Genomic DNA, 14,800 nt, shown 5'->3' with positions numbered 1-14,800 from the left:
CATGGTCTTTACCTTTGGAAAATTAAAACATCAACATGATCTTTTAAAGTTTGTTTCATGGCCTAGCGAATGACTTCATTGAAAAGGATACTAAGGCTAAAAATATGTGTTTCACATGCCTATTTTGTACTTTCTCCTTAGTCTTATTTTCAATTGTTTCTTTAATGTGATATTCGACAATTAAAGGCGATAATCTTCCACTATGAGACATGAATGGTCTCGACTATAACTGACCCATTTTGGGTTATTTAGTCATCATAACAACATATAGAATGTCATGATGGATTGACAATTGTCTTACAGTTCAAGATAAACTATGGAAAAGATGAGTTACTCTAAGTTCTTATTATGGCTAAAAATACCCTTGAGATGATGAGTCCTACAAAGGTTATTTCTTTTGTATACTAATTGGTTGTCTTTGTGACATAAGAATACCGAAGTGCAATGGTATCTTGTTCTACTTAGACTTGGATGACGATGTGGTCACCAAAAGTCTCAATTTAGGAGGAAAAACAAAAAAATGCGTGATACAAATTAAGGTTGCTTTTCGTGTCTTACATAAGGTACACCCTACAATGTTTTTGGAACGTCTAAAAGCAATAGTCTTAGAGCAAAGTTTTAGGGTATATTATAATGAGTTCCTTAGGAGGTTCTAGACTTCTAAAAGGTCCACAGTTTGTATTTGTTCTAAAGAAGGGAAACCTAAATATCATGGGTTATAAACTAGAGACTTGCTCAAGCTCCTAACTCACAATACCGATAATAATTCGAGTGATCCATCCAACCAATACTAGAGACGAAACAAGGTCATGGCCAGCAAGGCAAGTATCCATCCTATCCTAAAATATTTCTAATACCTGAGTATAAAACATATATGTGTGCTAAAATACAAGTGCATTGTGTTGTGTGTGTTGGGAGTGTACAAACCTATTCAAAATAACTTACCCCAAAAGAGGCAAAACATATATAAGTGAATATATATACACACATTTTATCTATTTAACTGAATTAATAATTACAAAAGAGTAAATGTAATTATATTAATTAAAGAAATCAAAGAAGACAAAAGGGTACTATGGTCCATGCAATCAACAATTCTAGCTCTGATTCTTTTATAAGTGTCCTAATGGAGTCGCTAGTTGTTCTCCCTTTCAGATAACACCAATTGCATGACTTAAAAGGAGGGAGATGAAAAATACACTCTTCCAAACTATTTGGAGTCGACACTATTTTTATAAACAAAGTACATAAAACCCTATTTATTCCCAATTTCATAATGCATCATTGGTCATTAAACTATAGATCTAAACTCGAGATTCGATAATGGATTGAGGACGATATCAACACTATGTCCTCACTTGTCAATTCAAGATAAGATGACAAACTAAGAGGAGGTGAATTAGATTTCTAATTTTTCTATGCATAATGCAGATTTTTGAAACTTAGAAAATTGTGACATTAGATATGTAGCGTGTCGCGCCACGATTTTCAACTACGTGACCTAGACAAAAATGGATACTCACATTGTGGAAAATGTAAGTATTCAAAAATGAAATTAAAAATATAAAAGATTATAAGGAAAAGAAAGACACTGCGATTTATTATGGTTCACCTTCTAGTCTGTTGAAGACTACACCTAATCCTCTTGCATTCACAAGAGATTTTTACTATGATGAAATATCAATTTTTATAAATCTCACCATGAGACTTTGTCTATTATTCCACTCACAAAATCTCGCCTTTTAGAAGTACACCACTTCTAAACATCACTATTTCCCTTTACCACACCTTATGGTGAAATATACAAAAAAATGGTATATATGAAGAACTTTGTTTGTAGGGCTAGAATTGCTAAGTATGTACAACAATTTAATAATCAATCTTTGTATGTCAATCACAACATATACACAAATGCTCAAGCGAAAAAATGTAGAAAGTTTTGAATAAGTTGTTTGCTAAAATGCAGAAGGTTTTAGTGTGATTGATCTATGAAATTTGTATATTAAATTTGAATGCTAATGCCCTTTAAATAGGCTTCCAACTAACTATCCTACCCATACATGAAGGTAGAAGTTGATTGGAGTAACATCCATTTGTTTTGAGAGAAGTTGTTTAAGTTTGAATCTGAAAACTGCTATAACAACTATGAGTAATCGGTTACTCAAGATGGGTAATCAACTACTCTCATTTATTTTTGTTTGGTAATCCGTTACTTAGTTTGTGTAATTGGTTACTCTATCACAATAACCAATTATTTAGTTTGAGTAACCTATTACTCACTTTTTAAAAGTTATGACTTCACTTTTTAAATCAAGTTTTATATTTTTCAAAAAGATTTCCTAAGAACATTTGGTAGTACTTAAGGTAAACAAATTTAGGATAGAAGTACCTATCCTAGAAAGCTAAAAAATATTGATCTTGAGATGAGTATGTTTCTAAGTTTTGAAGGTCTTATGTCCCTTTTACTTCATTGTGTGATGTTGATATCTTTGTCAAAACCGAGCCAATGTCACGAGTAAGATTTTCTTCACAATCAAAATGACACCCTCACTAAATACATGGGAGGAGTTTATTTAATTATTATTTATTAAAAGAAAAAAAATTTTATTTTTTATTTTTATGCCTATGAATAGTTTATTTTGCTCCTATGTATCTCTATGTGCAATATGGAATTAAGACTTACATAATTTTAGATAGAAAATGTTTATTTGATTTAGTGTCTTTTAATTGTTTTAAGGAACAGAAGAAGCTGCGTATCGCAATTATTCATAGTGTATAAGGTGAGGAAAAGAAGTGCATACTCAAAACCCTTCCTCCACCCCTAATATAATTATTATTTTATATTTTTTTGAAATTAATTAAGAAAAGATTTGATTAAGTCTTCATTATTATTATTAGTGAAGAAAAATCTTTTTACTACTACTATTGTAATTATTATTTCAAAGTTTTTTTTTAATATTTATTACTTTTATTATTATTACTAATATTAATGATTATTATCTAAATTTCTTATTATTTATTATTTTATTTTTAATTAAAATTTAATGAATAGGAGTGATGTACCTCGATAAATTAAAGATGATCAGAGGTGAAATCAAAACATTTCCTTCCTATTTATTATAATTCATTTTAAGGGATTTTTGTATTAATTGTTGGTTACAAATGAAAGAGATTATATATTTGAAGCATTAGTTTAAATATTTAATTATTATTAAAAATATTTTATATTTTATTATTATTTTTGTCATCGATTTATTATTAAATATTAACAAATGAATAATTGGCTAATCTAAAGTAATACATAAAAAATTGAAGGGATAAAATAATGTAACTAAGAGTGAAATGAAGTAATACTTTTAAGATATAATAAAAATAATGAAAGAAAATTACCTCACACACAAATAGACATAAGATATTAACTGCAATAACACAGTAAAAAGCTCGGGGTTAGTAAGGACCCATAGACACAAACACTTATGAAATGTGAGATTATCAACAAAACAAAGGTCGAAATCTACAAAATACTAGGAGGCCATACATTGATGATTACACATCTGTTATTCTCTCTAACGTATATTGACAACATCACTTTTCAAGGAGAGAATTGAGTTTGCCTTCATGGTCCTATAGGTAAAGTACATTAAAGCCAATTAAATCAGGTTTGACTTTTCTATTGACCATTAATTTCCTATGCAATTGTTCTGCCATATTTCTTTCCATCCATTATTAATATTTTGATTTGGTTTCAAATCATATGAAAATAATTTTTTGATTTTAAAACGTAATGTTAATAAATGAAAATATATCTAGCTTAAAAACACTAGCTAATCTTATTGTCCTATTTTTGTCATAAAATTTGTATCTTAATAATCAATCTAATTCCCTATCTTTCCATTTTAGTTATGTTATTTTTTAGTATGTAACATATAAAATCAAGTGTTCACTCTATACAAGTAAAATAAGAAAAGAAAAGTTTTGGAAGAATACTTTTATATATCAGATTACTTTTTTGGGTACTATCAAGAGTATTCTTTCACATTTTTATATAAAAACTAATCTTTTTTGGAATTCGTGACTGTCCCTCTTAACAATTGTCACTCCTAGAAATCGATATTGAGATTTAGTGGAGCATTACACCAATGCCTTGTTGATATATAAGATTATTTAAATAGATATTAGCTAAAAACTCTTAAAAATTATAGGAAGAACTAAAAGAATCATCTATATAAAAACTATTCTTGTGAATGATTTGAGACTAAGTTTTGAAGGAATGTTTAAGTGAATATTTAAATAGGGTAAACTAAGAAAAAAAAGATTATTACGATTGAGTTTTTTAGTCAGATCCAATTTAATATGAACCTTGTATTGATTTGCCCAAAAATATATGAGGATAGTCCATTTTAACATGTGTACGTTAATTAATAAATTATCAATTTTCAAGATGCCTTTGATCACTTTTCATGATCGAACGAACGGTCACAATATTTCTGCCTTGATTTTTAGTTTAAACCATATTAGCCCCTTCCCAACGAAACAATTCCTACCCGTTCCAACTCTCCGCAATTCCAGATATTTCCAAAGACCTATACTGAAGGAATTGAAATTTCGTTACTTCAACAATGGAGATTCAGAGCTCCACTTCAATCGAAGCAAAGCCTTCAAAGAATGTTGTTTCTCATGCCAATTTCTTTGGTAAGTCATTGATTCTTTGGTGAACTACTGCCACTGTATACTTGTTACTCGCTTCACCAATGTTTCAATTTTTATTAACAAGTTGCTTCAAATTAGGGAATGATATCCAATAAGACATTAGTTTAGTGGTGTAAGACTTGTTAGATCCCAGAAAGACCAAAAAGTCTAGTGTTTCTGGGAGTGACACATGTGAGGAGGGACAGCCACCGGCTCCTTATCCATGAGGTGACCGATAACCTTGGTAGTACAAAAAATAGGGAAAGATGTAGATGATTTTTTGATTCTCAATTTTGGAATACGGGATAAACAAATTAAAGTTCAATTACCATTAGTATAATGCAACCATTTATTATTTTTTCCCATTTCGTAGCCGTTAATTGCTAATTATTTGAAGGTAAAACCTATTTCTTTTGTACTTCAATTATGCTAGAAGAAAATTGAAAAGTGATCCAATGATGTGATATTCTGAACCCAAAGTGCAAGGTTTTAAGACTACCTACTATACACTCATACGGTGGGTCCAACCCTTCCCTGACCCTGTGCATAATGGGGGCTTTACATCAGCAGATTGCCCTTAACTATATGAGGTGACTGAGCTGATTTGTGTTGAATATTTAGCTTTTGGTTGGGAGGTACAAACCAACAAAGGAAATTAGGCTTTTTTTGGGGACACATTTTATCTCTTTGCATTCTTAATTTTCTATCTGTCAATATAGTTTGCATTTCACATTCATCTCTCCCAAAAATGCCTCATTGTCACTAGAAAATAACCTGAGTATAGCATTTGGTTTTCTTTTTTAAATTTATAGTTAGAATCACTTTGCTTATATTATGATATTGTTGAAGTATGGAGAGAGTTTGTGTGGGGAGCTGTTGCTGGAGCTTTCGGGGAAGGAATGATGCATCCAGTGGACACCATTAAAACACGAATGCAATCTCAAGCTATTCTTGATGGAATTCCGGTATAATGGCTGCCTTTAAATGGAGGTTTGTGCTAACCATTGCCCTTAGACAATGTTTAAGCAACCCAAGAAATGGAAGTTAATATTGGAAAGTGGTGTATTTAATAAAGTGAGAAAAAATATGTATAGGTTTCCAATTGTTGAATTCCCTTTCTTGGTTTGCTTAAACATTATCTTTAGTGCAATAGTTAGCAAAACCCTTATAATGTATTATATATATGTTATATATTAAACATTTTGAAAGTTATACACTAGATGCTTGTGCATATTTAGTTCTCTCAAAAACATTTCTACTTTTATGGGAACATCGTTCACCTGTTAGAACCAGAAGAGCATATTGCAGATGGTACAATCTGTGTGGCAGGCTGATGGATTAAGAGGTACACCCTTTTGATTTTGTGATATTTTTTTTCCTGCTATGGATTTTTTTTTTACGTTTTGTTAATTATGAAGTTTTCCTTGTTGAATGAAATTTAATGCAATGTTGGGTTAACTTATTTTGCTTTTCGCAATGCTTATAAACAAAATGTTTTAAGAGGGAGCTTTTCACTTCAAAGCTTTTTGAGTGTAAGGTAATCCAAACCAAGCATTCATGCATCTAGATATAAGACTGTTGATAGAAATATTACCCTCTCATTCGACTCCAAACTTGAAAACATGTTTACCCTTTTGTTGATTTCAATTGTGTAGGATTTTACAGGGGTGTAATACCTGGTATTACTGGCTCTCTTGCTACTGGTGCAACATACTTTGGTGTCATAGAGTCCACCAAAAAGTGGATCGAGGATTCACATCCTAGCCTTAGGGGCCACTGGGCACATTTCATTGCAGGAGCTGTTGGTAAGTTAATTTGAAGAATCTAAATCTATTGTATTTTTTGAGTTCCAGAAATCACATTTTGACTCACTAAGGAGCATGTGTGGTAAAGCAGTTGTGACGTCTGATGATGCCAATATTTTTTTCTCCTAATATGTGATGTTTATAGTTTTCCCTTTTGATGCACTACCCATTCTAGTTTTGTATACTATTTTAACTGTTTCTTGAGAATTTTGTCTCAACTCCTTTTTTGGACATAAATTATTGTCATTGCACATTCTACATATTTACTTAGTGTTATCCTGCTTTGTGGACATTTTAGTGTGCACTAAAGGGTTTAGACTCTACCATACTTTTCTCTATATTTTCAGGAGATACCCTTGGTTCGTTTGTGTATGTTCCATGTGAAGTTATGAAGCAACGCATGCAGGTTCAGGGAACACTTATGTCTTGGAGTTCTGATACCATGATTAATGGAGTTGCAGTAAAGCCTGGTGCGCAAATATATGGTTATTACACAGGGATGTTCAATGCCGGCTGCACAATATGGAAAACACAGGGTTTAAGGGGTTTGTATGCAGGGTATACACTAGAAACACTCATATTTATTTCTATTGTTTATGAAGTAATCTTGTGTAAGTTGTGTTATTTAATTCAATATCATTAAAGGCCATATTACTCAGTTAAAGCAATGTTTAGAAATAGTACAGTAGACAACATATAGTATTCTAGGCACTGGTAAGTCATCCTTTACATGAATTATTTCTCTTGTTTTGTATATGGTAATATGGGTCAGAAGAAGCAGAGTGTGTGAACAGTGAGCTGTAAAACGAGTTTCTGTGAACTTATGAGAATAGTGATTCAGATTGCTGTGTCTATACTCCTGTTTCCTCAAGACCCACAACAATTTACAAATATTTTGTAGAATGCAAAGTTAACCAATAAAACTGTTGAATCATCCAATATTGTCTCAATGAACTTTTAATTTAATGGTAGGATTGACGAAATCCAATGTTTACAAGCAGTTATTTAATGGTATAAGTGTGTCAAGACTTACTAATGGAGTAAGTGCAATCTCACACAGATTGAATTCTAAATTATGTTTATTATGTTCTTTCTTATCATGTCATGCATGATTCTAAATACTTCTTTCTATAAACTTTTATTTTACAGAAGACTGTAATTCCTTATTTTTCTTGTTTCTGCAGATATTTGTCTACCCTAGCAAGGGATGTACCATTTGCTGGCTTAATGGTATTTATATATAACCTTGAGAGTACCAAAATATTTGCTCTTCTATAATTCTTTATGTTCGCTTCCTTTTGGTTTTTGATATAAAGTAATTTTTTTAAATATATTTTCTTCTTTAGTCTTATATTACCAACACATCTTCTCATTTGTGACTGCTCAGTAGATGACTTAACTTAACAGTAAACTTTAAAATGGGCCAAGATAATCAGAAATTTTTAGGAACATCTTTATCGTTGGACATAGATATAGGAAAACAACGATGCATTTTATATATTAAGATTGAAGGATGGTCTTATAGAGCCAATCTAAGAAGCCTTAAGACCATAGAGGTCATGAGTTCAAATTTAGGAAACGATCTCTTTGCTTGCAAGGTAAGGTTGTGTAATTTATCATCCTCAAACCCCACTAAGTGGGGCTTTGTGCATTGGGTTGCCCTTTTAGGTTTGATTTATTAGGTCCCATGTGATAAAAGATTATACTAAAAAATATATTTTGTAGTGATTGTTCCAGGACTAGATATGCATATTGTTTATTAGGAATCTAAAAAAAAATAGTTGAGTTGTTCAATGAAATTCCTTAGGAATGATTTACATCGTGTTTGGTTCGATGTAATTGACGTGAAATGGAGAAAAAGATAATGATTTTAAATAATGTATGATTTAAGTTCATTTACAAATTATATTGTGCGGTAAACAACTACAATCGTGGCTGCAATATTGCAGTTTTTGCAGTTCCCACATGAATCGTGACCACAATTGTGATCACATCAACCATGTGTTCCCACAATTGTCCGTAATATTGCAGTTTTTGTAATCTTCATAATTGCAACCACAACTACAATTTAGAACATTGCCTTCCCCTATTAGGTAGCTTTTGGGGTGAAGTTAGGTCTCATTATTCTAAAAAGGTAGCATAGGCTATTCTGATGTTGAGCTATTGCCAGATGTTCAGTATTGCAAACCTTACACTTTAGATGTCTTGTCTGTCATGAGAGGGTGTTAAGTGTTGAAGTCTTGCATTGGTTTAATATATGAGTTAGGAACCATTTGTAATGACTTGAATTACCCTCCCTAGTGGAGTTAGCCCAATTGTTCTAATAAATTTTAAAACCTACAACTTGTGATAGGATTTTGATCACATAAAGAGATGAGAAAAATGGTTTCTTTATTAAATAACCCTCAATATGGATGCTAAATCAAGGTGATCAATGATGAAGAAAGAATACTGTTGAATTTTTGAAATAATTAGATGATTTTTTTAGATAATTAAAATTTTCTTTATCTCATTAGGATTAAATATATGATTACCAAATCACATCGTGTATTTATCTTTCTGATTTTATTCCCTAAAGTTAAGGGATTGTGTTATAAATAGAAAAGGCCTTCAGGAAATGATAGAGGTTGCAAGAGACCTATAGCTGATAAATGTTTGCCTTGCCGTGCTGACATAACTCATAAGCAGCCACAAATTTCTTAATATATTTGGTCATACCCTCCCAATATCGCAAAATAGCCACCCTCATATATGTCCGAAAGAACTCTGAATAGCCCCCCATAGCAGAAAAATGTAGGTCAGACAAAATGAAAGGAATTTTATTAGAATTCCTAGGCAACACCATTTGGTCCTTATATAGCAAAGGGCTGCCCTTTTTATTGGTACTTTCGGTATGATCAGAGTGTTGGACCATAGAGATAGTTCTATACATCATCTGTCTCGAAAGGGTATAGCACACGATTCTCATCCCCCTACTTATACTTTGTTTCAAAGTCAAACCTGGGCAACTTAGAAGAACATTTCAACGGTTCAGCACTTATCAAATGCTGATTTTTCAAAAAATTCAAACTCCTTTGATCTGTGTGAACCACAAACCTTCCTTCCATTAGGTAATGTCACTGTTTCTGTACTGCTAATACAATGCCCATTAATTCTCTTTGGTAATGTTATAAATCATATATGGTAGCTAAGAAAGAGAGCAAGAAAGCAGTAAGTGAAGCTAAAGATAAAGCGTATGAGGGGTTATACAAATCTCTAGGTACCAAGGGAGGGGAAAGAAATATCTAGACACTTGCAAAGGGTAGGAAAGAAAGACAAGAGACTTGGACCAAGTGAAACACATTAAAGGTGAAGATGAAAAAGTCTTGGGGAAGGACATAGATGTGAAGGAAAGATGGAAGAACTATTTTCACAAGCTTTTCAATGAGGGACATGATTCCTTGCCTTCTAGTAGACTATGCACAAAAGAAGATGATCAAATTTATACTTTGTCTAGAATTCGGGAAATGGAAGTGAAAGAAGCTCCGAAAAGGATGCAAAATGAGAAATCAGTTGGACCAGATATACCTATTGAGGTCTGGAAGGTTCTAGGAGAGCAAGGCGTTATATGACTCACAATGTTGTTTAATGAGATCATAAGGTCTAAGAAGATGCCAGACGAGTGGAGAAGAAACATCTTAATCCCTATTTATAAGAACAAGGGCGACATACAAAATTGTGCGAACTATAGAGGGATTAAGCCGATGAGTCATCATGCTACGAAGCTATGGGATAGGATAATTGAGTGGAGGTTGAGACAAGAGATGAATATCATTGAAAATCAAATTGGTTTAATGCCGAGGAGGTCGACCATGGAGGCTATATACTTGCTATACGAAGATTGGTGGAAAGATATCGAAGGAACCAAAGAGACTTGCACATGATCTTCATTGATTTGGAGAAGGTGTATGATAAGGTGCCTAGAGAGATTTCGTGGAATGTTCTAGAGAATAAAAGGTGTTTGCGTTACCTATTTTCGTGCAATGAAGGATATGTATGATGGTGTCAAGACTAGCGTGAGAACTGAAGACGAGGTCTCAAGATTTTCCTATCGTCACAGGACTATATCAAGGATCAATATTGAGCCCCTACTTGTTTATGTTGGTCTTGAAGGTGCTCAGTGAGCATATCCAAGAACCAGTACCATAATGCATGCTCTTTGTGAATGATATTATCTTAGTTGGAGACTCGAGAGAGGAACTAAATGGAAAATTAGAATTCTGGAGACAAGTTTTAGAAGCACATGGACTTCATATAAGTCGAAGTAAGGTGGAGTATATGGAGTGTAAGTTTAGCAAGAGGCGAACAAACTCTATTGTAGAGGTGAAGATTGGGGATAATATTATATCGCAAGTCACTAGATTTAAGTATCTTGGGTCAATCATATAAGACGATAGGGAAATTGACGAAGATGTAAACCATAAGATTCAAGCAGGTTGGATAAAGTGGCAAAGTGCTTCATGTGCCATTTGTGATAAAAAGGTATCACTTAAGCTTAAGAGGAAGTTTTACTGCATGACTATAAGACCTGCAATGTTATATGGAAATGAATGTTGAGTGACAAAATGTTAACAAGAGAATAAACTCCATGTAGCAGATGACAATGTTGTGTTGAATGAGTGAGCACACTAGACAAAATATGATTAGAAATGAATGCATCAGAGAGAAAGTTGGAGTAGCTCTTATTGTAAAAATATGGTAGAGTCGAGTTTTAGGTGGTTTGTACATGTGTGGAGGAGACTGATGGAAGCCTCTGTAAGGAGAGTAGATCAAATAAAATCTAGTTCAATTCTTAGAGGAAGAGGGAGATCAAGAAAAAACCATAGGGGAAATGATAAAGAAAGATTTAGAGCTCAATACTTTATCAATTAACATGTTTATGATGGAGTATTATGACGGCGTCCAATCCATGTAGCCAACCCCACCTAGTAGGATAAAGACTTGGTTGTTGTGGTGGTGGTAAACAAATTAAGCTTTGGGCTCTATATTTTTATAAATTTGTATTGACATACCCATACTCTAAAAAAATGCACTTTCTCGTACCTGGGCTCCTACCCAGTATACTGGTACCACACCCATTTCTGGGCAACATTTGATAGAACTGGACCAGTTTGAAGAAATATGGTGTTTATTGATAATTTGATATGAATATTTTAGTTACAACTTGAAAATATAAATGCTGTGATTACAGCATCCTTTTCCTCTCCATTACAGAACATTATCGTTTTCACTTTAAGATCTTTTGTATACTGTTAAATGCAATTGTTTCTCTCTCTCTCTGTAGGTCATGTTTTATGAATCTTTAAAAGAAGTTACAGAATACGGAAAACAAAGATTGATATCCAGCCCAACATGGCATGTGAATAATTCATTTGAGGGGCTTATTCTAGGAGGATTAGCTGGTGGTATGTCCTGTGCTTTGAGTAAATTGTTTCTATTCTTTAATAAAACTAAGTAAATTATTCAGGATTATTAATTTGTTCCCAATAATTAAATAGGGCTTAGTGCATATCTCACCACTCCCTTGGATGTTGTCAAAACAAGATTGCAAGTGCAGGGTACAATTTTGAGGTATCGATTATATTCAGTCATGATACTTAAGTTCATGCATGATGGGTACATGCCACCAAGATAGAATTACTTGTCATTCTTCATTGATTGCATGAATCTCATTTGCTTGGACAAACATCCAAGAGTTTAATTTTCTAGTATTGCATGAGCATCTATGATTTACCTTAATGACAAAAATAAATCTTTTTCCAGGTACTCCCCCCGTCTCATAAAGATAGTAAAATTTTGTACTATCTTTAATACTAACTTTTACTATCATTATGAGACGGGAGGAGTTTATAAGTTCAGCGACATAGGACTGAGCCATATTGGTGGTAATTTGTTTTCTTACATTGTTTTAGGTACAATGGCTGGTTGGATGCAATTTGCAAAATCTGGGCTACGGAAGGTATGAAGGGGATGTTTAGGGGTAGCATCCCCAGGATTGCATGGCACATTCCGGCTTCGGCGCTTACATTCATGGTTGTGGAATTTCTCAGAGATAATTTTAATGAAAAAGTGCCGGATAATAATTTGCAAGTTGCCAGATTAACAGGAGACCGTAAGAAATCTTCTCTGCAATAGGTTGGTTGCTTAAAAGTTCTGGTTGAACATCACATTACCTTCCTATCCAGATTTTTACGAAGATCGGAAGCTGTATCATATCAAAATCCTAGACATACTCAATCTATGGCAGACCCCATTCTTAAGAACGTGCGATTTTTACATGGAAATTATATTTAAAATGTTAATGTGAACTTCTGCATCAAATTTGTCTTGACTGATAACTGATCATTTTATGTGCTCAGGTTTCAAGTTAGTGAGCGCCAGTAACTGTGGCACTAATTGTAACGCTGAAAGTTGATTGAGGGTAGAATAATCAGTTTTCATTTTATTGAGCATAGAGGGGTCTAACTGGCAATTGGATGGGGTAGTGTCACCAAATTTGAATTTTTATTTGCAATTTTAATAAGTGTGGCAACAAGAGCATTGACTAAGAAATCCAAGATACTACTTCTTGTCCTTCTGTAAGGCGCTTCTATGTAGTAGTATCATTAAATTTGTTAATAATTAGATAAGTTTTTCTAAAATTCTATTTATCAATGTGACTCCATTTTATATTTTCATTTACTTAATTAATGATTTTATTTTTCCAATATAAATATAAGGGTATTTTGGTAACAATTGTGTATAAAATTTTGAAAAGATTCTATAAAAAGTAACAAAATTTAAACTTTGTTAAGAATGGTTTTATATGTTCAAGTGAAAAGTATTTAAGTGGTACAATATTTTTAAGAGAACAAAATTTCCTGCTATAAGGAGATAAATTATCTAATTAGTCACTAAAATCCTGACATATATCATATTTAATCATTTTCTATAAAATGTTTCTAAAAACTAAATAAAATAATATACATGTCATATTTTTAGTAGCCGGAGGAAATAAATTATCTCATTGATATGGGGAAATCCTTTATTCTTTATTTTTAATCTCATGATTTTTGATATTTTGATGCTATAAAAATTAAATTTGAGAAGTATAAACAAATAAATAATCTTTAATATATATAATATAACATGTTATCGTAATTCATGCTTAAAGTTGCATTCTACAAAGAACATAGCATATGATGAATGTTCAATTAACATGTCTAATATCTATATTGTATAATATGTTTTGATGTTAAGTCAAACATTTTCGGTGACTATGCTTGTCTTAAGGACTTGCCATGTCTAGAGATTCTTTTGCGACCATATACAATTATGTCTAGTAACAAGTTCAATGTCCAGTTCACAGCTAGTAAAGAACAACCCTGGTCACCCTGCACCTTGTCCGATATTCGGCAAGGACAACATGAGTCTATTCGTGCATATATGGATAGGTTTAACAACGAGGCAATGAGAATCTGCACCCTAAGTCTCGATGTAGTAGTACAGTTGCTAGTCATTGGCTTGCGAGCAGGTCTTTTTAAAATTGACCTAGCCAAGGACAATGTCGACAATATGGAGGACCTCCCTCTATAGCTCAGTAGTTTATCAACTTGGAGAAACCCCAAATGCCCAACCATCCACCAACAACCATACACAACCCCCCTCACGAGAAGCCAAAAATCCACGTTTCAATGACCATCCAAGACACGACACACCAAGACCACCAATGCGACCTAAATACACAGTTTATATTCCCCTCAATGTTAGCCGTACTAGAGTTTTACAAGAAGTAATGGCTGCCCATTTGGTACAACTCCCTAAGCCAACTCCAAGAAATAAGGTGGAGCCACAAGATCGATCTAAATATTGTGAGTTTCACAAGATGTTCGACCACATGACCAATGATTGTAGCTCGGGCCACCACCAACAAAGCCAGTAGCCTAGAAGAGAAAGAATATGGGGGCCGAAAGAAAAAGTAGTCTACTGGAAAAAAATAGAGCTCTTATAGGTAGGGTCATTCGAGAAATGACTTACACCACTTGGTTTGCGAATGTGGTGTTAGTGAAGAAATTGTTCTGAAAGTGGCAGATGTGTGTAGACTATACCGATCTAAATAAGGTCAGTCCGAAGGACCCATACTTGCTCCCCAACATCGACCATCTGGTGGATAAATCATCGGGTTACCACTACTTATCCTTCATGGATGCATACTTGGGATACAATTAGATCCCCATGTATCCACCAGACCAGGAGAAGACATCTTTCAAAACCGACTGAGCTGCCTA

The 14,800-nt window shown here is 33.2% G+C and overlaps 1 protein-coding gene across 1 annotated transcript; it reads left to right on the top strand.

Moving 5' to 3' along the window:
• Positions 4,506–13,187, top strand: LOC109343354 (mitochondrial substrate carrier family protein E). Its single transcript, XM_019581595.1, has 10 exons — positions 4,506–4,692; positions 5,539–5,654; positions 5,977–6,034; positions 6,345–6,494; positions 6,842–7,052; positions 7,679–7,724; positions 11,818–11,938; positions 12,032–12,104; positions 12,446–12,668; positions 12,893–13,187. The coding sequence occupies exons 1-9, from the start codon at positions 4,620–4,622 to the stop codon at positions 12,666–12,668; spliced, it is 1,071 nt and encodes a 356-aa protein (XP_019437140.1). The 5' UTR covers positions 4,506–4,619; the 3' UTR covers positions 12,893–13,187.

Source organism: Lupinus angustifolius, chromosome LG03 (genome assembly GCF_001865875.1).
Source record: "Lupinus angustifolius cultivar Tanjil chromosome LG03, LupAngTanjil_v1.0, whole genome shotgun sequence".
NCBI lineage: Eukaryota > Viridiplantae > Streptophyta > Magnoliopsida > Fabales > Fabaceae > Lupinus > Lupinus angustifolius.
This window is presented reverse-complemented; position numbering and strand designations above follow the sequence as displayed.